This window comes from Saccostrea echinata, unplaced genomic scaffold (genome assembly GCF_033153115.1).
Source record: "Saccostrea echinata isolate AGI-Se365-2 ecotype Australia unplaced genomic scaffold, CSIRO_AGI_Sech_v1 ptg000056l, whole genome shotgun sequence".
NCBI classification, from domain to species: Eukaryota; Metazoa; Mollusca; class Bivalvia; order Ostreida; family Ostreidae; genus Saccostrea; species Saccostrea echinata.
In genome coordinates, this window is record NW_026889805.1 from 13,610,713 (window position 1) to 13,636,149 (window position 25,437).

General features: G+C 34.5%; 1 protein-coding gene across 4 annotated transcripts in view; it reads right to left on the reverse strand.

Moving 5' to 3' along the window:
- Positions 1-4,374: 4,374 nt before the first annotated feature.
- The window catches only part of LOC133173980 (protein diaphanous homolog 2-like), a 34,427-nt gene continuing 13,364 nt past the window's right edge, over positions 4,375-25,437 (reverse strand). The window contains exons 7-24 of one of the 4 annotated variants that reach the window (XM_061309041.1): positions 20,695-20,828; positions 17,706-17,925; positions 17,369-17,487; positions 16,131-16,247; positions 15,892-16,010; positions 15,620-15,789; positions 15,115-15,435; positions 14,639-14,753; positions 14,062-14,154; positions 13,362-13,558; positions 13,174-13,260; positions 12,932-13,084; positions 12,069-12,198; positions 11,183-11,472; positions 10,455-10,590; positions 10,149-10,259; positions 9,751-9,796; positions 7,691-7,828 (exon numbers count right to left, since the gene is read on the reverse strand). In XM_061309041.1, coding sequence (XP_061165025.1) covers positions 9,762-9,796; positions 10,149-10,259; positions 10,455-10,590; positions 11,183-11,472; positions 12,069-12,198; positions 12,932-13,084; positions 13,174-13,260; positions 13,362-13,558; positions 14,062-14,154; positions 14,639-14,753; positions 15,115-15,435; positions 15,620-15,789; positions 15,892-16,010; positions 16,131-16,247; positions 17,369-17,487; positions 17,706-17,925; positions 20,695-20,828 — 2,547 coding nt within the window. In that variant the 3' untranslated portion in view covers positions 7,691-7,828; positions 9,751-9,761. Of the gene's footprint in view, positions 7,829-8,716; positions 8,832-9,750; positions 9,797-10,148; positions 10,260-10,454; positions 10,591-11,182; positions 11,473-12,068; positions 12,199-12,931; positions 13,085-13,173; positions 13,261-13,361; positions 13,559-14,061; positions 14,155-14,638; positions 14,754-15,114; positions 15,436-15,619; positions 15,790-15,891; positions 16,011-16,130; positions 16,248-17,368; positions 17,488-17,705; positions 17,926-20,694; positions 20,829-25,437 lie in introns of those variants that run through there. The other 3 variants (XM_061309040.1, XM_061309042.1, XM_061309039.1) reach the window with 3 other exon arrangements.

Here is a 25,437-nt window from a genome sequence, read left to right on the forward strand (position 1 = left end):
TACAAAAATTATGAATTTCATGGTCCCTGCCCCCCTGGGGCCTGAGGGGTGGGGCTAAAACCATCAAAATTAGTGCTATCTTTAAAAATCTTCTTTACTCCTGGGCATCAAGCAGTCAAACTGTTGGCATGATTGTGAAAAGCATTGAGCCCTCTACCAAAATTGTGAAATTCATGGCCCCAGGGTCAGGGGTTCTGGTGCTAGGGCGGGGCTATATAGATCATTTAGTGAAAGTGCATTATTTCTTTGAAAATCTTCTTCTCTACTACTGGGTATTATTGAAACAAATTAAATACATAGTTGTGAAAAGCAAGGGTGACTCTACCAAAATTGTGAAATTCATAGCCCCAGGGTCAGAGGTTTTGGTGCTAGGGTGGGGCTATATAGATCATATAGTGAAAGTGCATTATTTCTTTGAAAATCTTCTTCTATACTCCTGGGTATTATTTAAACAAATTAAATACATAGTTATGATAAGCAAGAATGCCTCTTCGAAAATTGTGAAATTCATGGCCCAAGGATCAGGGGTTCTGGTGTTAGGGTGGAGCTATATAGATCCTATAGTGAAGATGAATTTTTCTTTGAAAATCTTCTTCTCTACTCCTGGGTATTATTTAAACAAATTAAATACATAGTTATGATAAGCAAGAGTGACTCTACCAAAATTGTGAAATTCATAGCCCCAGGGTCAGGGGTTCTGGTGCTAGGGTGGGGCTATATAGATCCTATAGTGAAAGTGCATTATTTCTTTGAAAATCTCTTTCTCTGCCCCTGGGTATTATTTTAACAAATTAAGTACATTGTTATGATACGCAAGGATGCTTCTTCCAAAATTATGAATTTCATGACCCCAGGGTCAAGGGTTCTGGTGAAAAGGGGGGGGGGGGGGGCTCTTTTGGTTATATAGTGAAAAAGCAAAATTTCTTTGAAAATATTCTTTTCTGCTCCTGGTTAAAAGGCAAAGAAGCTAAGTGTATAGTTATGATGAGCAAGAGTGCTTCTTCCAGAGTAGTGAATTGCATGACCCCTGGGTCAGATGTGCTGGTGTAAGGGTGGGGCTCTTGATAATACAGTGAAAATGCATTAATTCTATTAAATAATCCTGTCTAGTGTTAAGCAGATAAATAAAGTGATTACTTATGATAAGCAAACTTCTGGTCCCAGGGTGAGAGGATCTGGTGTTTCTCACTGGGGAGGGGGGGGGGGGGAGCTCTATTGATAATATAGTGAAACTGTAATAAAAATGCATTATTTCTTTAAAAATCTTCTCTGCACCTGGGCATATCAGAGGCAAAAAGAGTAAAAGTTTTAATAAGGAAGAGTATTTTTACCAGATTTTTGAACATCTGGACCATTTGGTCAAGTGTTCTGGTCCTGGCCAGGGCTCTATTAATTTGTATTCTACTGAGACGAGTTATTCCCGTTTGCCATTTACTTTTGATAATTAATCACTGTAAATAATGTACTTGAAAGGTTAATAGAATAAGAGAATTATGCAAGAATTTTTATTGTATAATACAAAAAGTACTTTCGTAGTTTTAATGATCAGGTATACTTGTAAGTAATAGATAAATAAAAATGAGACAAAAATAGCTTGTCTTTTAAAATGTTCATCAAAGACCAAGAGAAGCCAATGTAAGAGATTTCAACAGGAATTAAAATAGTACTAGACTAATTATTTTGTTGATCCTGTTCACCCAATTTTTCTTGCTTTTGGGCAACAAAGCTTCACCTTTCAGTTCATTTTATACTCTATGTATCCTCTAAATTGTTGTATTATTCTCAGGTGACCGTTAAGGCCCTTGGGCCTCTTGTTCAAATTTGCACCAAATTTTGTTGAAATATCAAATACATCATGTACATGTAAAACTGAAGTTTTTACATAATTATTCAATTTTTGGTAGCTTTGGCAGCACTAAACTAGAGGTACTGTGAGTAAGCTCACAAAATTATACCCCCCCCCCCATTTTTAAATAGTGCTGATATACATTTTTCAATGAAATGACCTTGAATTTGCCAAAGTGACCTTGATTCAAGAAAATGACATCTTCTGGTGGTTAATAAACTATGTAAAGTATGCACTTCCAATATTTCTCCATTGAAAAGTTGTGGATCTGGTATGAATTTTACACTTTTCGTTGACCTTGAACTTACCAGGATGACCTTGGGTCAAAGGTCATGACACACCTTTTTGATTGATTGATTGATTGTATATTGTTTTACGTCCCATTCGAGAATTTTTCACTCATATAGAGACGTCACCATATACCGGTGAAGGGCTTCAAATTTTGACCTTTACTCGGCACTCAGGGCCATTGAGCAGTGAGGGATCTTTATCGTGCCAACGCCTGCCGTGACATGGGGCCTCGGTTTTTAAGGTCTCATCCGAAGGACCCGCAACTTTCACTTCAAAGTGCTGAGCGCATGGCGAAGGAACAGTTGCTACCTATTTTTTCTCGACTTAGGTCTGTCGCGGCCGAGATTCGAACTCACGACCTCCCGATCACGGAGCGAGCGCTCTACCGACTGAGCTACCGTGAACGGTCACACCTTTGTGAAGATAAACTTTCAATACTTTTAAATTAAAAAGTTAAGATCTTGGATCTTCATCAGGATTATACAGACCCTTAAGTTACAAGCTTTGTGTTATGACACAACCTTAGGTTATAAGCAATCTTTGTATCAAGTATGAGCTTTCAATGTTCTTCCATTACAAGATGTGGTTAGCACTTCTTCTAAAAGTGACCTTAAACTTGATCAAATGACCTTGCATCAAGGTCACCTTCAGGTCATCAGCAATTTTTGTATGAAGTAGAAAAACCCAGTTTAAATATGACTGCAAAAAAAACTGAAAAAGAATGGAGTTTTTCAAAAAGAACGGTCACTTATATGTGACATAATGGATTGTTTGAGGAGTTAGCACAGTAATAATGTATAGAATGGACACCCCAAACAAAAACTTTACTTAACAATCATGATTTAGTCTCAATAACATGGAATAGATTAACTAAAAAAAGTGTATTTCAACCGATTCAGAAGTGAATATTCAGTGAATACAGTATGTGAATGAATATATATTAATTACATAAGACAAAACAAGATCTTCTACGGCATGTATGGTAGGATAATTAATTCTGATCACCCATTGTCCATCGTCAGTCTGTCTGTAAACTTTTCACATTTTCAACTTCTTCTCAAGAACCACTGGGCCAATTTTAACCAAACTTGGTACAAAGCATCCTTAGGTAAAGGGGAGTTTAAATTGTTAAAATGAAGGGCCAAGCCCCTTTCAAAGGGGAGATAATCAAGAAAAGACAAAAATTGGGTGGAGTCATTAAAAAAATCTTCTCAAGAACCACTTGGCTAAAAAAGGCTGAAACTTATGTGGAAGCATTCTGGGGTAGTGTAGATTCTAAATTGTTCCAATTATGACCCCCGGGAGTAGGGCGGGGGCCACAATATTGAATCCAAGTTTTTCATTGAAATATGTAGAAAAAATCTTTAAAAATCTTCTTCTCAAGAACCACTGGGCCAAAAAAGGCTGAAACTTATGTGGAAGCATTCTGGGGTAGTGTAGATTCTAAATTGTTGTAATTATGACCCCCGGGGGTAGGGAGGGGGCCACAATAGGGAATCCAAGTTTTACATTGAAATTTGTAGTAAAAATCTTTAAAAATCTTCTTCTCAAGAACCACTGGGCCAGAAAAGCTGAAACTTATGTGGAAGCATTCTGGGGTAGTGTAGATTTTAAATTGTCCAAATCATGACCTCCGGGAATAGGGTGGGGCCACAACAGGGAATCCAAGTTTTACATTGAAATATGAAGTAAAAATCTTTAAAAATCTTCTTCTCAAGAACCACTGGGCCAGAAAAGCTGAAACTTATGTGGAAGCATTCTGGGGTAGTGTAGATTCTAAATTGTTCAAACTATGACCCCCGGGGGTAGGGCAGGGCCACAATTGGGAATCCAAGTTTTGCATTGAAATACATTGTATGTAGAAAAAATCTTTAAAAATCTTCCTCTCAAGAACCACTGGGCCAGAAAGGCTGAAATTTATGTGGCAGCATCCTGTGGTAGTGTAGATTCTAAATTGTTTGAATCATGACCCCTGGGGGTAGGGCGGGGCCAGAATAGGTACTACAAGGAGGAATTCAGGTGAAAAACAGCAAGGCCAGTTACTCAGGTGAGCGTTGTGGCCCATGGGCCTCTTGTTTGACAAAAATGGGGAATTTGTAAATGGATGAACTGACTGTGATTACTGTGGGGTTACCATTAGATTTTAGAGGGTCATATGATAGTTCCCAAAGTAGAAAGTGATCAACTGTTTTTCTAGAGAGGGTAACAACCTCAAATAAACAAAGATTACAAGACAATACCTTTTGTATACTTTTAATATTTCATTTTGTAATATTGTACAATAACTTACAGGTAGTACAAAAACAAAAGCATTAACATTAATAAGCTGCTTTACAAGGATGCCAGTTCTATAGCTGTCAATTCCTTAATACTTCAGAATTGTGTGAATTTTTGCAGTATTGCATAATTACATACACATTTTGCTATGTATGCAGTATTGTACAATGGCATATCCAATGTCTGCAGTATTGTATGATGCCATATGCACATATACTACATCTGCAGTATTGTACAGCATCAGGTACAATAAATATGTAGTAATAATACACAAGTAAGCAGCATTGTACAGTGGTAGGTACTATATCTGTACTCAGCATTAGATATTTGTATCTGTTCTTACTAGTCTATTATAGTGTAGTGTGAGGTACAATAAATCTGCAGTATTATACAGTGGCAGCTTCTGTCTTTACTGTTGTTCAATAGTTGATTTTTTAGCTGTCTTTAGTATATTGTATAGTGGTAGGTACTTATGTTGTTCAGTAGTAGATATATGAGCTATGTCTGTAGTATTGTGTTGTAGGCACTATCCAATGGAGCACAACCTAGGATGAACTATGACTTTTTGTAAAACTACATGTACTTTTTTCTACGGTCTCTTCAGTGTGGAAAGAAATAAAAATGACATAAACCCACAAACTCTATAAATTAATAAAGAACTGAACTAAAATCTATTCTCCAACAAAAGAGACATGGCAGCAAGAACACCTAAATACACCCCCACCCCAAAAAATAAAACACTGGGGAAAAACACCATATACTAGTAGAACAGTTTCACTACTTAAAAAAATTATTGACTGATTCTTGGGTAGACGAAAGATAAAGGAGAAGTAACATCTAGTACATTTTAACAGAGGCGAATTCATTTGAAGTTAATGAACACTTTATTACTTGTGTAAACAAGATTACATTCATGGACAAACATTTGGAGCAAAGATGTAGTTGTAAGAGATTCATACATGTATATAAAGTGTCAATATCATTAAATACTAGCATTTTCTAAGAGAGCAATTTACCCAAGCTTCCAGCTAGTCTATGCCTATATAAATTCTGTACTTGCACATATGTAAAATTAGTTACAGTATCTTTGGTGAGAGGCATTCCACATATAACATCTACATCTCTTACTTAAAAATGCTTGTGTTGAACAAAGACATTCAAAGGTATTACACAAGAGTTTTATCTTAGATGGTGAGACTGATCTAAATATTCTGAGAAATTCCTCTTGTTGGAGGCACATTCATTATTCACTACACTAGCATCTAATTACTTGTCAATGGAATTTTAAAATTTTGCTACATTTATAGTGCTGCTTGTCATTATATAAACAGTGAACAACATATAAAAAATGTGTACAAAATTTGCTCAGCATAAATAATGAAACAGTGGAGTGGAATGCTTTTGAGAGTTGTTTCTTTTTTTTTTTGGCATACTGTGCTCAGACACAAAACAAATGAACACATCCTGGCAGAAAATTTAACCAATAAACAAGAAACACAATAACAAGTGAAACAAAGAAGTATTGCACTTGGAAAGCTTTCTCTTATCCTGCATCAGATCTATATCCCGATTATAATATGACCAAAATAAAGGAACAATACTCACAGATTATCTTTTAACAATTCTTACACTTGTAGTGAAAAAATTTTCATGTCATGGTAAATCCAAAAAATAACATTTGTTGTGCTTTTGTCTTCTTGAAGACTGCATCTTAAAATACAAATTCCTTTTCTATAATAATGTCATATTCTTACACATTAGTAGACATTAATGAAAGATAGAATGGAATGTGATTATGTGATGATTATATTTAATAAGTGAAATGTTTGTGATGAGTGAATTATCCTGATTATTCAGCCCATTGGTCCCCTGTATCCCGAGTAGCCGAGGATTCCTTCCAGACCATGACAAGGACCATTTATATATATCACAGATAACCAGACTAAACTGGGCAATATACACACATATGTACAGAATTATCTATCTCAGATAACATGACTTAACTGGGTAAGAATTATCTACACAGTTCTCCTACCTGGGACATACATGTATACATACAGTTTATCTACCTCATATAAATGTATTTTGGATGTATTTGTACACAACATTCAAAGGTTTATGTCTGTGTGTGCAAAAAAAAAAAACAAAAACAAAACAAAACCAACAAAAAACACCATTTCTATAGAAGTGTTTCTAAATGTTTGGGGAAATTTGTTAGTTACATGGTTAGCTTTAAGATATGTAAAAATCTTTCAAAGGTATGGCTATAATTAATTTTCCGGAATTATTGTTATCATAAAACACATGAAAGCATATCTTAAACCCATAATATTTGTCTATCAAAACATATACTTAAGCCCAATGTAAAAAAGAAAAAAAAATCACTTTTGCAGTTTTTCTATATACAAAAAATAATTGTAAATATTAATGCCATGAAATATTCAGAAAGCATAACTTATCATTTCACTGAAAAATAGACTAGGCACAGTGGTCTTGCATTAATGAAAATTACAAAGAAAAAATCAAAGGAAATAAGGAAGAAAACAAAGTGTTAAATTGAAAGTTCAGAAAAAGATGTTTGAATAATTAATATTTTTTTAAGTGAAAGAGAAAAATATACAGGGCAATTGACTTATAGGTTTTAAATCACAACACATTTGGCACATACATGGAAAATATAACCCAGAGCCATTACTGACACAATAGAAAAGCATATTAAAAAATAAGGTGTATACCCTTTTTATCCGAGCCCACAAATGGCACAGGATCTTTCCAACACTCAGTGTTGTGGGTAAATTAGCTGCATTTATAACACAATTTTAAGTGAAGTAGGCACAGATCCTCACAAACATTGGGCAATAAAATCTTTCTGCGTATTGAAGTGTAAAAGGCATTTTATCTACCACACATTCACAAATTTACAATAATTTTGGAGTAAACAGCATACACTATACATTGTTATATACCATAGAAAAAGCCGTAACTACTAGAGGTCTTTAAGTCTTGCTAATATTTTTTCTGCCTCTGACATTACGTTATCAGTAAGACTGCTGCGTTGTTTTTCTTCACGACTTGTCCCCCTACTACCCTCCTCCTGACAACTATTTCTTCTCCTCTCCCCATTGTCATTAAGATCTTTCTGACGACTATTACGCCTCCTCTCTTCGTAGTCATTAAGATCTTTTTGATGGCTATTACGCCTCCTCTCTTCATTGTCGTTAAAGTCCTTCTTCACTAAGCTACTCCTCATGTCTAATTCACGACGAGCCTCCCGCTTCTCATGGTTAACCCTGGGGGGCCGAGGTGGAGTGTCTACAGAAGAGTCATCAAAGTTTATCTCCATCATTGTAGAATTGTCCATGTTGAGTAAATTCTGTCGTGATCTTGACCTGGATAACTGGGCCCTTCTTTCAGCTGCAAGAGATTAAAAAAATTAAACTTTTAGAATGCAATGTTAAAAACTTAAAACTTGTAAGAAATTATCAAATGAAAAATTAATAATATCTACATGACACTGAAATTCTCTTTTACATTACAAAGAATAATTAAATGCTGATAACAAATTATTAAAGATCAAATTATTTTATTGTACATATTGTTTGATTTACAGGGTCAGATATATCTTATCATGTCCTTCAATCAAAAAGCAAGAGCATGCTTAAAGTATTGTACTGTATGGAAAAAACCCAATGATAATCATATTATACAACTAACTCAGCAATCATTATACAGTGGCAGACAATAGAAAATGCAGTTACACAGGCTTCTACAACATCATGCTGTAAAATAAATCCTCTACACGACTTCACTGGTATCAAATATAAAACTAGGAAGCAAAACAGTAAGACTGCTCAAAGTATTGGACAGGTCTGATGGATAGAAGACATTTAACATAACTGTGACAAAAAAAGCATCCACATGTATACATAAGATGACCAATGTCAAATAATTAAACCTGAATAAACTGAAAATATTAAACACAGGGATAAAATAAATGCATTATGACAAAAGCAAGGTCACTACCTCTTAATAAAACCAAGGGATTTTTAAGGAATGAACATGGTATCATAAATTATATAAGGAAAGAAAATAAATAAAAGAGTCACATCTCGATACTCATTGAATCTGAAAATTCTTGTAGGTGAAAAGGAAGTAAATTTGTTGTGTGTTTGAGATCTGACCTCATGTATCATGTCTATGCAACTTAAAACAAGCATCATTTTGTGTCAAATAAAATTTAACAGAATATACATTAAACTAAATCAGGCCGACATCATGCAGGACACAGCAAGCATGACCAACCAATAAGACTGGGTCATTGGTTTTGGTTCTGCACCAAACACATTATCACTGCCGCTGTCACTGCTGTACATGGGTTTGTGCCAGACTCGAGACCGGGTCATGTTGGCAAACCTGTCTGTTAGCAAAGGGAAAATATCATAATGTCATATTCATCATAGTAAAATTCCTTGAAAAGCAACCATCTCCCAAATTTACAAAGCAAATTAATCAATTTTTTGTGTCTTTTACATGTACTCCTAATTTCCATGGTCTTCAAAAATTGAAATATAAAAACAAAGCAGTTTCAACCAGGCTTAAAAGCACATACTGATATTCCAAAGGGCTCCAATCACAGTGGACTAAAACTGGAGAAATATTTTTCTACATGTCTGTGAACATGTATAAAGAACTGATTACATCAAAAACATTAAAAGTTCTTTATGCTATAATTTAGTTCCAAAGCAAGGCATGCAAATAATATTTGGCCAAACTTTAATGTACACTGTATGTGAAGTACATGTACATACATCAAAAAAATTTACAGCATAATACATGTATATTGCACTCTCTGAACAACTGAGATTTGGTAAACATACATTACCTATGTACATGTACTGTAAACCAACTTTTATTCATGTGCGAGAAATATCTGCGAGTTTCTCGACCTGCTTTAACTCGAATATTAATTGCCGCAAACCATTTATTTTGCTTTCTATTTAGAGAGAATGTTTCTTCAGTCGCGAAAATTAATTGTTGCGGATTGATTTGAAAATAACGAATCACGAATAAAAGATGATGCGAATAATTGTAGGTTTACAGTATTAAATTGTAGAGATCATAAGAAATATGGTATGTATGTTACTGTAAACAAACTTTGGTTAATACCTATTGCAATTTCATTATGCAAACTTTTATGATACACTGTTTTCTAAAATTCCACACCCACTGAAGAGAAAGTTGGTTTACAGTATATAATAATGCCTTATATAAATGAAACAGAAGCATTCCAAACAAGGAAATGGAGAGGGAGGAGTCATTATTTAAGAGGGTGATACCCTTATCCAGGTCACCTCCGGGCTGGCAAATTATTTTGTCCTTTGGCTATAAAGATGCAAACAAATATAATAAACTAATAACCTTAAACCTCTGAAATAATAGTTTACTAACATCCTGAAAGAAAGAAGTCACCAAAAAATGAAACCTTTGACAAATTATCTTGAAAGCAGTTACAACTGAAATCCTGAGATTTACCCTTCCCCTCTACAGTTACCTGTGGGATCTGAATAAAAGCTGACAATTTCTCTTGACGAAGCAAGTTTATACTTTGCTGAATGAAAAATGTGTAACATACATGTTTACACATAGAATAAGAATTGCAAATTGGTATATTTTTCATCATATTCCTGATGTTTCTCATGTAACCAGGGGAGAGAGGGGGGATTTAGTTTGTTACCTCCAGCTGCCCGTGGTGTTTTTCGTTTAGCATCCCGTTTCTCTCGATTAAAACAAGATCCCGTTTTAAGGGCTTCCAGTAAATTATCCATCACACCTTCTTGGTCATCATCTGCAAAACATAAAAAAACAGCTGATAATGTACTTAATAAAATGCTATAAAGCACAAAAATAAAATTTAAAAAAATTCTAATATTTTCAAATAAAAAGTCACTTAACCACAGTAAATAAGCATAATTGTTCAAGAAATTCTAAAACACCTATTGGTAAACCTATCATCACAATGGGTTATAAACAGTTGATGTACCTATAGTCATATCAACAAGAGCTTTCTTCCTGGCTAGTTTGGCTTCCCTCTCCTTTTGCTGTCGTTCTTTGGCCTCTTTAGCTCGCCTTATTTTCTCATTTGTTTCACGAATCTTTGCGTTGTCCTTCAGTGCTTGCTAATAACAAATTGCACTTTGTTAGAATAAGATGGGACATTTCTTACACCTACATGAATCTTGTTGGTGACAACATATTACATGATTAACTTTGATGTACATACAAATGTATAAGTACATTATGCTATACTTTGTATTAAGTACAAACGTACTCAGACCTGCTTACCTCAATTATAATCCGTAGTTTTCTACCAATTTGTTTTTTATGCAAAAGAGTTTTTACTTTCAATGTGGAAAGTAAAAGTGAATTCATATAAAAAATACCCTACTCTTCAATTTTGGTTGACATTTATGCAAATGCCTGTCCACTGGACAGCTACTTTTGATCTAGATGCTTTAAATCATAGAGCATAATTTGAGGGTCAAAAATTGTAAAAATTAAGGGTAAAACAAGAGAGTAGGCAGGTCTGTTGTACTGTATATAAAATACTGTGCATATTTAATTTCTGGCCTATTGTTTTAAATTTATCTTAGAGGTTTAAATTGGGCATTCCAAAAAGGCTTGCTGCAATTATCACAATGGACATGCTATTACCATTTTGTGAATTGGCAATAAAATACAACTCAGTCACATTTCTGTCACAGATCTTACCACAAATGTTTCCTTAAACACTTTAATATCATTGAAAAATTCCTCCATGGCATACTTCTTGACATCAAATGTGTAATATTTGCCCATTTCTTTGTATAAATTGTCCACCATTTTGTACATGCCCTTCATGACTTCGTACTGGCTGTTGGCGGAGGATATAAACTCATTCATTACGCTAGAGAATTTATCCTCCTCATTCTGCGTCTTCTTTAGATTCTTAATGTCGATTTCCAGCTGCTTCAATGACTTCTCCATGGACTTCAGATTCTTCTGCAGTAACTCATCAGACACTGGAAAAAGAGCCAATTTACACTGATTCTTCTAGCATGTCTCAGTTTTATTTCCAAGAATAAAGTTACATGTATTAAACCTCATATCATGTGATATTTCATCTTCGTATACAGAATACAGATTTCTCAAACATGTACACATATACAGTGTATATACAGTTGAACTTCAATATCTTGAACATTGATATCTCTAATACCATGGATAAGTCATAGTGAGATGGAAATCACTACCATTTTTACTTCATGTATTTTAACATCAATATCTTGAATCTCGGTTTATTCTTGGTCTGAGTTTGTGATAATGAGGTTTGACTGTATTTAAATTCAAGAATCTTGACTCTTAATTAAAGGATATTTCTTGACTCTTATTTGTATAATGGTGTAAAAAAAATACCTCAATGTACATGCTTTTGTCTTATGTTTCTTACTATCCCCTGCCCTCTTAACATACATGTAATATGGCTTCTCAGAAAATGGTAACAGATTTAGTACTTTCATAAAATCATTTTGTACCTCTGCCTGCCCTCTCTACATAAGACAGCTCCTCAGTAAATGATATCAGATCTGGGTAATTTTATATTACTAAGTACATGTACCTCTACATGCCCTCTCTACATAAGACAGCTCCTCAGTAAATGAAATCAGATCTGGGTACCTCTCCTCCACAATCTTAGCTAAGTAATGGACCAAGGTCGTCTTACCATCACTGGCCTTTGTGTTTTGGAGCTGAAAAAATTCAGAAAATTTACATGTAGTACATGAAACAGTAATGCGCTGTTCACACGGAGAGTTTAATTCGAATTAAACGTAAGTTACTGCGAATTAAATTTGATCCGCGTTCACACGGAGAATTTAATGCGAATTAGTTTAATTCGAATTAGTTTACTGCGCATTAAATTACTTCGCATTAGCTCCGTGTGAACGCTAAGCGAAGCTAATTCGAATTAAATTTTGACGCATGCGTAAGGGCAGAATTAAGTCACAGGCCACATGTCGAAGGTCAAATATAGGTACTTGTGCTATTTTTGAGTGGAAAACAAAGGAAAATTACGTAAATCACTAAAATGTGTACAGACACTATGACATTATGTCAAATGTATGTCTGCTCTGCACAATATGACGTGATTTGTAAATGACGTCATAATAGCCCCACTGAATAGCTTTGTTGTAGAAATAAAATTATAATTCGCATTAGTTTACTTCGCATTAGTTGTCGTATGAACGCAATTTAATTCGCATTAGTTTAATTCGCATCATTTTACTTCGCATTAATTTACTGCGAATTAAACTCTCCGTGTGAACAGGGCATAAGATTATACCATAGTTACACAATGAAGTAGGATAAGTACCATCAATTTTGAGTGTTTATACTTGGTATCATACTTGATGATATCAGTTTATAAGTACATGTACAAGCTTTTGATAAAATGATTCCATAAAATTTGTAAACACAATTTACCTTGGGAAGAAAACTGATGTCGAACCCTACAGATTGTGCATTCCTTGATCCAGCATTTAAAATGTTGCCTATCAGTAAAATCAGTTCCAAGATTTTAGCAAATTTGCCGCTAGTTTTGATTTCTTCTAAAGCCTCTTTTGCTGCCACCAAATCCTGTTAAGATATTTTTTTCCCCCAGTTATTTCTGAAATTGTTAAAACAATGATCAATTCATTATTAAAATATTTATTTATAAACCTTACTGGTTTGATGTCCTGGACCATCTCGGGGAAAGTCATCTTAAACAGCATGGAATTAAGGCGGGGATGGATTCTCTTTATGCTTGACATCTAAAGAAAGACAATACAACTATGACACATGTGTATACTATGAAAAAAGGAAGGTTCTTACTAAATGTGTCACTGTCATGCCCTTTTCCCCTTTAGAGTACCTCAACAGCAAACTGTTCTGGTTCAGCGAGTTCATTATAGTGGTCCTTGAGACTGGCAATCTGCTTCATCTGCTCTGGCTCAGGCATGTACCGTAATAACTGCTCCAGAATAGCAGTATTTAAATTATCCTCATCTACCTCTAAGATTCGACGCTTTATTTCTTTGAAGGGGACCTTGATGGAACCCAGAAGAATTGCTACAAAAGTATGTAAATACATGTATTCATAATATGCATTCAAGGATTCATCATATGCATAAACAAATCATTTTCCAAATGTAACCTGGTATCAATATCTGGTCAACATAAATAGTCTCCCCAGATTTCAAATACATCTGCATGGTGGAAATTTTTTAAGAAACAAAGAAATGAAAATAATTTTACATACAGGTATATATGTACATACGTATATTAATATTCCTGATTTTTTTAAAAAGATAATATGAATATTAAAGGTTCTTTTGTTTATTTCTATTTTCATAAAATTTGTGAGGATTACCCTCCTTAAAATTCAAGAAATATGCCTTTCTCTGCTGTACATGATTTTTCTGTCTTAGTGTAGGGCCAATATATATATATACTGTAAAGAGTCCGTATAATAGGAGCCTCCAGTCATAGAGAGTCAATATATACATGTACTGTAAGGAGTCAGTATAATAGGAGTCCTAGGGCACTCCTGATTTACCCTAACATTTACTCACACAGATTCTGTGCTGACTTTGGATCCAGAACTTTTAGTTCTTTGGCTTTCTTCTTCACTTCCACCTCTTCATGATCAGTTTCCTTTTTCTTCCCTGGTATAAAACATGTTTAATGACTATTAATGGATTTATAAAGCAGCCTAAACCAACTTCTATATACATGTACATGTAGTATAAACTCTCTACAAATCATTAAAAAATTTAAAAAGTGTTACATGTATATTGTACATGACATCTGAACTAAGGATGACCCGAATTGAATATGCTAAATCAAAGTAATTTCATATTGTATGTGTTTTTAGCACAGTTCTACAGGGACTTCAAGATTGTACCAGCTATATGTAAGTAGCTCTATGCAGAGCTACAATCCTTAATGGTATGTTAGCTTTGCCACTACCTAAGTGTAACATGTATTACCGGTAATTCATATAGTGAGTTCAATAGACCTAAAAGCTAGGCTAGCTGCTACAATCTTGAAAGCAGCCCAGGAATTTATCCTTGAACATTCTTAAATACATGCTGTTCAGTACATTAACTTTCAATTACAGCATAAAGATTCATCAGAAAATGCTATTACCTTTGGTTGCAACTGCAAAATTCTCAAGGAGACCTGCAAATAAATTTGGGTCCTCAAATTTGTCTTCATGGACATTGACCCAAAATGCTTCTTTATCCATTTTATTTGCTTGCACCTGCAATATTTGTTGTCCTTTACAAATGTGGTAAAGGTGGCATTATTTCATGTTTATGAAAAAAGATAAAGTTTTTGTTTTGGTAGATTCTGTCAGTTCAATTTATTGACATCACCATGTTGGAATACATGTTGAAATAATTTTTACTATAGAAATAAAGTTTTCTTAAGTTAGATAATGAAATTTTGCTCAAATTGCTCACACATCATGTCTGTCAGTAATTCAAATAAAAGATACCCCCTCCCCCCAAATAAATCTATGGGTTCTTACAAACTCACTTTTTAAAACAATCTTTACTGGGCCTTAAGGGGAAAGTACACTTTCATTCTTCAACAATGTCTATGGACAAGATCTGACATACCTTATTCCAGTTGATGCGTTTCGTCTGAACTCCTAATTCATACTTCCTTTTAGGAGACATTCCGTATGGCAATTTGCTGGAAGGTGGGCTCACAATACCAGGGGGAGGTGGTGCTCCTGGAGCCCCAGGTGGTGGTGGAGGAGGAGGGGGTCCCATTCCTGGTGGTGGGGGTGGAGGAGGTGGTGCACCACCTGGAGGAGGAGGTGGTGGGGGTGGGGGAGGTACTCCACCAGGAGGTGGAGGGGCTGGAGGTGGTGGTGGAGCACCTGTTCCCCCTGGACCTTTGCCAGCTATGATTGTATCCCCAATGCCCTGTCGAATCTACAATGTCAGTTTTGTAGAATTTACAAAATCTTATAATCAAATTTTTCTTTCAAAATCAATGATCTTTTTAAAACTGAAACTCTAAATGTCAGATAGTTGACTGATTTACATATTACATATGAAAACCAAAATTTTTGGAGTAAATTTAGGGTTGAATTAAACAGTGTTTCTGATGTAATACCTTTTCTTTCATGTCAGCCACTTCTTGTTCGTATTGTTTGAGCTTCTCCTCTAGAGTCATGGCCCGAGCCTCAGATTCCTGTTTCGCAGTGAGGGCCGTTTCTAACTTATTGTTAACTTCAATTATACTGCCCTCAAAATCTTCATATTTAGACTTCTCTGTTAAATTACCTATTCAAAGAATGACAGATTCAAAATAAAATACTTTTTCCCATACATTATATGTGTCACATCCAAAATAAACACGGAGATAGCCATAAATCTGTGACTTACTAAGAAGAGGTTCAACATCAATTTCAAATCGTTTTGTGTGTCGAAAATCTGGGTCAGTCCCACTTCTGTGAAGTACTATCTGAGTGACACATTCTTCTATTAATTTATAATACTGGGGCCTGAAATAAGCCAATGAAAGTTCCACAAATATCATTACATTCACATGGCTAAGAAACATTTTTCTACTCTATGTTAATATTTTCAGCAAAATTTTCAAAAAGTTATGTAGATTGTATTACCTAGAAAACATGTCATCTCTGATACAGAGTAAATGTTGTAGTATAGAGAGGAAGTAAGGCTCGGCTATTGTGTCCTTCACCGAGTTCTGGATCAGGGTAAAACACTGCTGAGGATCTCTAGTAACAGCTCAGGAACAAAACAAATTGCATACAAGAATACTATAAACTTTGGGAATGTTTTTTACAATGTCCATGACAATGCATTTATGTTGATCGTATTATTGGTTGGCCATTGTTCAGGGTCATGACACACCTCCAGCAACCTCTGTCCTTGACACAAAGTGGGACAAACTGACAGAAGGATGGTCATGGTGATTTCTATAACCTCTCCCACAAGCTTTGTGGGAAAGGAGGGGGGATTAAACAATCTCATTCATTTATGGCATTTTATTAATATGAAAAGCATGATATTCAGGGTTTGACATTAACTTTTGTAAGTACTAGACCAATCAGGCTACTTCCAGTAATTTTTACTAGCCCTGACCATAAAATTACTAACCCTGATCAAACTTGCAAATTTACTTCTTATAATCGAGAATTTTAATGAGGTAACTTAGTCCCCAGCCAATTGAGTTTGGTTCATTGGGAAATTTGAGTTGGCCTTAAAGAATATTAATTAATTAAATAAAATAATTATTGTAAATATTAAGAAGTTTATAACTGTACTATACGTAACTATTTTGACCATATTGATACTGAACGACAGTAGTTTTGACTCTGACTTGCCAATTACATCCGTGGCTAAAAATAGCGATTGTGTATTGAGGGGATTTTTTTCTCCTCTATACAGCAATGGCTTTGGAGAAAGAAGAAAATTTCTTTTAAAGTTATGAACATTGAAATGGGACTTTAACAGTTATTTTATCAACACGATGTATCGATCTAGTTCCTGTACATTTTACACGACTGGACCACTCATTTACTAGACTGGGTCGGTCGGAGTGCCTTAGTGTCAAACCCTGATATTATTGTGAAAGTATAAGCCTCTATTGTTGTTTAAGATTAACTTAAACTGTTAATTAAGATTAAATTAATAATGTGTGACTATTAGACCTGGCATCAAGTTTTGATTTTGTTGACCATTTATGAAGTCTGCATCTTGTATAGTTCAAAATTTATAGTAAAGATTGGCCAACAAATTTTACCATGATAAAAAAAACATGTATATACAGCACAAACTGACTGTTAAACATGACCAGACTTTCTGGGATAGTGGACAGAGCACTTAGCAAGGATACTCAAATTCCACCCTGATGTTGTCATAGCGATGTGAAAACTCTTCAAAATCCTCATCCTGGTGATCTTTAAAAATCTGTAAATGTGTCTGAAGTTCTTCATCCTGCTGACTGTTTAGTGACTGTAAACAGATAAAAATATATTCATTCCTTTATGACAACTTGGCAGACATTAATTCATACACATACTTTTTCTGAAAGTTTCGGTGAAGAAATAATAGATACAAAATAACTAAATAATAATAATAATCCACTGTGTCTTGTGAGTTTAATTTCAAAAAAAGTTTTGAATGCTTTCAACCATTTTCTGAAAGAGGTTATTTTTTTCCTGTCTACTTACACCAATCAAATCAATGAGTCCAGTCCTCATGAATTCATTACGTAGATGGAGTCTAAAGTCCAGATCATCAGGCGTACTGACAATGGCATTCACTAACTGAATACATGCCACCTGCATGGGCTGATTGTCTCTCATACCTAGCCCCATAATTACAGGGATAAACCTGTCCCTCCCCCGAATCTCCCCACACACTGTTATACCCTCCAATGCTTTCTCATGCCTGAAAGAGTACAAACCAAGTATTAATGCAGAGAATTTGAAATAACAAATAACTAGAAATATGTCCATAGGACATGAATGCCCCGCCAAGGGTATATTAGTAATGCAACAGGAAAATTTGTATTAGTGTATGAAATTTGATGAGAATATCTTGAATAGTTTCTTTAAAATTGCAATTGAAATCTAAAAAGTTGGATATAGATCATAAATTCTTGCCAAATTATGTATAAGTGCATAAACTTACATAAATATTCTTTGAAATAAACAAAATGCAAATCTAAGAAAAGTGAGGTCAAGGTCACAGGAGATTCAAGGTCAAATGTTTTTGATGCAGTTGAATACTTCTCACAAATACGTATCAGATATTTCAGTTTGATAAAAATATTTTGAATGATTTATTTAAAACTGAGCTAAACACTAATTTAAAATAAATAAGGTTAAGGTCAAAGGAAAGGTCAAGGCCAAGAATTGTTGATGCAGTTGAAAAGGTTACATCAGTATGTGTTAGCATATGAAGTTTGATAAAAATATTATGAATGCTTTCTTTAAAACTGAGTTAGACACAAATTGAGAAAAGTGAAGTCAAGGTCAAAGGAAAGGTCAAGGTCAAAAAATATTGATGCAGTTGAATAGCTTACATAAGTTTGTATCAGCATATGAAGTTTGACACTAATTTAAGAAAAGTGAGGTTAAGGTTAAAGGAATGGTCAAGGTCAAAAAGTGATGATGCAGTTGAATAGCTCTCATCAGTATGTATTAACATATGAAGTTTGATAACACTGTATTGAATGGTATCTTTAAAACTGAGCTAAACAGTAATTTAAGAAAAGTGAGGTCAAGGTCAAAAGAAAGGTCAATTCGAAAAATATTGACGCAGTTGAAAAGCTTTCATCAGTATGTAGTATGTATTAGCATATGAAGTTTGATAAAAATATTATGAATGGTTTCTTTAAAACTGAGCTAAACACTTATTTAAGAAAAGTGAGGTCAAGGTCAAAGGGAAGGTAAAAAAATATTGAAGCAGTTGAATAGCTCTCATCAGTATGTATCAGCATATGAAGTTTGACACTAATTTAAGAAAAGTGAGGTCAAGGTCAAAGGAAAGGTGAAGGTGAAAAATATTGATGCAGTTGAATAGCTCTCATCAGTATGTATCAGCATATGAAGTTTGACACTAATTTAAGAAAAGTGAGGTCAAGGTCAAAGGAAAGGTGAAGGTGAAAAATATTGATGCAGTTGAATAGCTCTCATCAGTATGTATCAGCATATGAAGTTTGTTAAAAATACTAGAATTGTTTCATTAAAACTGAGCTAAACTCTAATTTAAGAAAAGTGAGGTCAAGGTCAAAAGAAAGGTCAAGGTCAAAAAATGTTGATGCAGTTGAATAGCTTAAGTCAATATGTATCAACATATGAAGTTTGATTACACTACCTTGAATGGTATCTTTAAAACTGTGCTAAACACTTATGTAAGAAAAGTGAGGTCAAGGTCAAAAGAAAGGTCAAGGTCAAAAAATGCTGATGCAGTTGAATAGCTTACATCAGTATGTATCAACATATGAAGTTTGATTACACTATCTTGAATGGTATCTTTAAAACTGAGCTAAACACTAATTTAAGAAAAGTGAGGTCAAGGTCAAAGGAAAGGTCAAGGTCAAAAAATGTTGATACAGTTGCATAGCCCTCATCAATATCTATCAGCATATGAAGTTTGATAAAAATATCTTGGATAGTTTCTTTGAAACTGAGCTTTGAACAGAGCTAAATGCAAAGTGTGACGGAAGGACAGAAGGACGGAAGACGGACATGACAAACACTATATGCCCCGGCCATATTCATGGCGGGGCATAAAAACATTTATTTTTACCATAAATAATGAACTTTTTATTCAAACTCATAGGAGCCAATTTACTTCAAATTTCACACTGAATTCACTAGAACACTGTATGCGTACATAAATAAACATATTCAATATTTAGTGCAATTACTGGGCAGTGATTGGGATAAGCACGCGCCCTGCACCATAGTTGCATTAATTTAAATAATGTCGCATTGCTATTAAAAACGCTGTGCCCTTATGGCGCATATTATCATCACACATACTTTTAAACTTTGAGTTTTCCCCCACTGGTTTGAAATCTCTTTCGCTGCAATGCTTCAATTGGGTCATATTTATGCTTGAAAATTAAAGTTACTGCTGTCTAGCAAAGCGTAACAATGACTTAGATTTCTTCAGTATCTGATTGGTTAATACCATAAGTTGACATTAATGCGCACAAAGTTGAAGATATGCCGCTGAAAAAAATCCTCACCCCGAGAAAGGCCAGACTTTTCGTAATTTTGCAATGGATTCCTTAATATCAAGTAAATTTTAACCTGCCATTTTAAATACTTGTCCCCTAAAAATTCAATATGGCGCATTGATTTTAGAAATGTCACATTGACAATGGCTTGGAACGTGCCATTCTTGCATTTAGCCTTTTTCTCATCCCGATCACTGACTGGGTATGGAGTGGTTGGCTTAATCATGAACTAACCTGACATATGTCCATGCCTTGAACGTATTCACTAATGAATTATTACCAGTATTCATGAATTAAAACATCATTGTGTGTGCCAAAGTCACTAAAATATAAAGCCCGCTATTTAAGTACACACACAGTACCAATTCATTAATGAATTGAAATTTAATGACTAAGGAAAAGGTTCTCTCCCATTCCAGTGAAATTTTGAGTAAAGTTGTCTCCCTTTCCATACATAAAATTTTTACCCATCTGGAGGAACCAGGCAGATGGCAGCTAGAAGACGTACAGCCTCTAACATTGTGGTAGGGTCTGATGGGTCCACGGTCCGTGACAGAATTGTCAGGGCCTCGTCGTGCTGAATAATCTGCATCAGCCCAAACTGAAACACCAAAAGAAAAATGAAAAAGTGCCCCGCCACAGCATGATACGCCCGTCAAATATTGTTCAATTGTCATAAACAGTTTAGAGTGCAAGAAAATCACGTCAACCTTGATACAAGGATTTCAAGGATTTTTCCATTCCTTATAATATTTGTTTATAAATCTCCTGTGGTGTAGGCATTAATTATAACAAATATTCAAATATTACATTATAGATCCTCAACTGGTTGTGTTAGAGCTTGACAAATGCCCATCTGCAGCCCCCCCCCCCCCCCCAGCTTTCAGATTTGTGAGACATGATGCTCTGAATTAGTTGATATTTTCAAAAAATTAAATAAAAATATCATATTACACAATATCAATTCAGTCTTAACAACTTAATCTATTTCAAATTAATATTAAAAATAAAAGGCTGACCATCAAATGACATACAGTGGCGCCGCGGTAATCCGGACGCCAATAATCCGGACGCTTCACCTTCCGGATGATATTTTTTGGGAACCAATTTTTTCCATGTCATTCTGTCTCATTAATCCGGAAATTCGCGTTCCAGATCCGGACGGTCAATTTCTACTACAAAACGTAATATTTCATTGAAAAATGACTCGTTTATCCGGACGGTAATTTTTCGAGGAACAACTTTTCACACCTTTCTTGCAGTAGTGATAATTATTGTAAAAACATTGTCCATTGAGTCAGTTTGAAGGCGGTTACCTGTGACCTCTAAACAATAGCGTCTATAATTAGCGTGTGTTTACCTCAGATAAAAGTTCATACACACGTCTTTTATATTATAAATCTCGAAGAATTTAGCTTATACTGTGCAATAATTAAATAAATCCGTTCAGAATAGAATAAATTGCTAACGGTATATAAATTTATGAGAATTTTGGAGAGTTGTAAATAAAATTTTTTACTGAATAATAAATCACGAGATTTCGTTGTGGTATTGAGTTGCATAAGTTTATAAAATACGATCGTACATTATTTGAAACTTTTTTTTTTTCTTTTCGTAAGACAATTTATTATGATACATAATTCAAGAAAATATATTTCTATTTAATGCACTAAGAAATACGTAACTGGCGTTAGTTATAAATGCCGATCACCAATATGTTCATATGTACATGTTGTGAGAGGGTACGTCTTTAAAGAAGTGATTCACTTATCCGGACGATTCATTTATCCGGACGATTTCGTTGGGGACGGAGGCGTCCGGATTAACGAAGCGCCACTGTTATGCTATAAACTGACAAGCAGTTCTGTCTAATTCCCAAAGGATACAGATAAGAGCTGCTTGATCAGAGATCCTCTAACAGAAATGATTGAGACAGCTAGCCTCTCTACACTGAACTCATTAATTAATCTTTAACTGGATGCATGTCCACTCATTACTCCCAACAGATGAATGGATCTATACATACTATCTGCTTTGTAGTGCAATAAAAATGCATATTTATGTCATTCTGAGATTAAATTTGAAAACAAAGATTTTTTTTAAAATTTGTTAAGATTTATAAAAAGAAACAAAAGACTTGTGTAATTTTGATGCAACATTTTTAATAAGGTTCCTGCATTACTCTTAGATTTGTAGGGACTATCTACCATAATTAAAACATTTTTTTTTTTAAATACTTGATTTTTTTTTAGATTTAATGTCAGACTGGTTTTAAGCTGCAATTCATATGAACAACGGGCATGCTGATTCCAATATCACCCCCTCCTGAGTATACCGGTAATTAGTTTTAACTATATTATACAATATCAAATTAGTTTATTATACAATATCAAATTAATTTATCATACAATATCAAATAAGTTTTAATTACTTTTCACCAAATTCATTTTAAAAGTTAGGCTAGCCAACTATTTAATCCAACATGGCTGATTCTTTTTGCCCGGTTCCCAAGAGATATAGATAACACCTGCTTGATCAGAGATGCTCTTCCAGTTAGCTCCTCACACTAAACTCATTAATTTCCCTAATTTGACATGCAATTTTCTGTTATCAAATTCTCCTTGACCAGTGCTTGATAATTACACCCATGGGAGAGGTGGAATTTCCCTTGTAACATTACATCTGTTATAGATTGCTGTAAAGTATATAATGAAAAAAATAAGTATTTTCTTGATTTAACATTTTTTTAATAAGGATACTGCAACACTCTTGCATTTTTTGGGATTGTGTAATCTGATAGTAAAAAGAGTTTTTTTTTTAATTTCACTTAAATTAAAGGTCACAGTGACCTTGAAATAGGTCGCGACACAACTTCTACCTAAGATACAAAAATTGGCCAAGTTTGATGATTCTAAGTCCAATAGTTTTCTAGTTATGAGCCGGACAGGATTTTTCCATATTTGGCCATAGCATCTTAAAGGCCGAGCTTGACCTACTTGAAAATCCGGTGGTAGTGCAATTAAGCAAATTTGGTGTAGGGCGGCGCTTATTGCTGCAGCTAAGTTAAAAATAAACTCCAGCATGCTGATAACAGAAGACAGCACACGTGTTACTTGGCTAAACAAGTAACCCACAGTGATAATCTTTACAGTGTATATATACAAAGCAGGATTTACAAGACATACTGCTGATTTATTGATTGACTATATAATTGATTATATATATATATATACAATTCTGATTAAAATAAAAATATTATAACTTGTTTCAATTACAATATTGATACTCAATGTACAAAATAATCTCGGCTCAATATTATGACAGTTCATTTCAATAAAAGCTTTCTACATATTTACACCAGATATTATCTCTGTATTTAAATGTTAGTTTTTTATACACTTTCTTCCCTTTCTGGCTTCGTGGCGCATTTGGGTTCCTTGAATGATACACTGAGGTGTGCTCCCTGTCAACATTTTCATTCCAGTGGCACACAGCTAAGTTTGATCTCAGTTTATATTGGTTTTCTCCAAAAACTATTCTCTTGTCCTGGAATATGTTCATGACATTATTAAAACTCTCTACATAAAAAGTATCTTTACCCAAAACATAATCCTCAGGATATTTATAAATAACTGATCCTTTCAGTGCATTTTCTAAAAGTTTTTTGGCAATTTTACTTGTTAACACAACTCGGGAAGGCTCATAATTTTCATCTTTTCTGCATCTCGACTCTGGATGACACTTTTCATGCGAGTTTTCATAGTGAGGAATTATATTCTCTATAAATTCTTGTAGCTTTTTTGGATTTCCTTCACAATGCCTAACAGCCCAATGAATATGAGTGGCAATCGGTTCGGTCTTGTTCACTAGCTGCTCACTCCAGGTAAAACCCTCAGACTTCTTACTGCCACTGGAGATATTTTTAAGTGATTTTTTCAGTGCTTTCACTGAGTGCCATAAATCATTCTGATTTGTTGTTTCTTCTGAATCTTTAATAAATTTGTTGATACTAAGATTTCTGTCATGAGAATGAATCTTGATGGTGACATCTTGCGAGGTGAAATTTTCATAAATAGCTTCTGTGCCAATTCTTTCATGTCGTTGAGAAACGGGATCTTGTTGTTTTGTGACATGGACACAATCCAAAACTTTATGACATTTCTCACCTATGGCCACTACAGATGTATCTTTTGCATTTTTTTGCCATCCATGTCTAGCATCTGTTAAAATATTGATGCCATCCAAGTCTTGATAACTCCCGATTTCTTCGTGTAGAGCATCTTGGACGGAATCTTGATATTCGGCCTCAACAGAATTTTTATATTCTTCAAAAAAATGTTTTCTCCTGGCCCAGTTGATGCATCCTAATCCACTTCCATTGGAAAATCTTGTGTAATGAGATGGTAGCATTCCACTACACATGAGACCATGACATATTCTGTGGTTGACCAGATATTCATCATTGGGCAGATATGGTGATGATGACCAGGAATAACTGTGTATTTTATCCTTGGAGCATTGGAGGCGCAAAGAGATAACATGTCCTTTCATCGTTTTCTTAAAGAATTTCAATTTTCCATTACAGTTCTTGGTATGAGCTTCACAAAGTTCACATATATTTAGAAGTGATGACTCTGCACAAACAAACATTTTCTGATTTACATCCCTCTTCCTGACTTGAAGATATGTTGATGGAAATTGTGTTTGATCCAGCTCCACACTTTGGTCCTCTGAGTGTTTTTTTAACCAAAAGTCCAAAAGTTCCTCGATTATTACAGCATTGTTTACAGGTGAATTGCGCTTAGAAGTGAGAAATGTTTTCACCTCTTGCAGTTTTCCTTGAATTTTAGTTTTAAATTCCCCATCACCAGGAATTTCAAGCCTAAAATTTGGTGGACGTTTCTTTGCGGACTCTTCATTTTTTGCCATGATTTCAAATACAAGATTTTGATGTTTCTGAGAGAAATTGTATTCATATATATTGGTTATCAGTAACCCAAAACCATCCTTATATTCTATGTGAGGCCAAGGGGGAGAGTAATTGATAACAAAAGAGAAATAGATGTGTAACCTCACTATAACATTATTAGTTTTGAAAATTCCCTTTTTTTTTAATTTATCAATTTTTTTTTATTTCTAAGTTGTTATTTCCAGAAATCAACAGAATTGAAAATATATATTAATATAAATAAAATTCTCCTTTGTTTGGC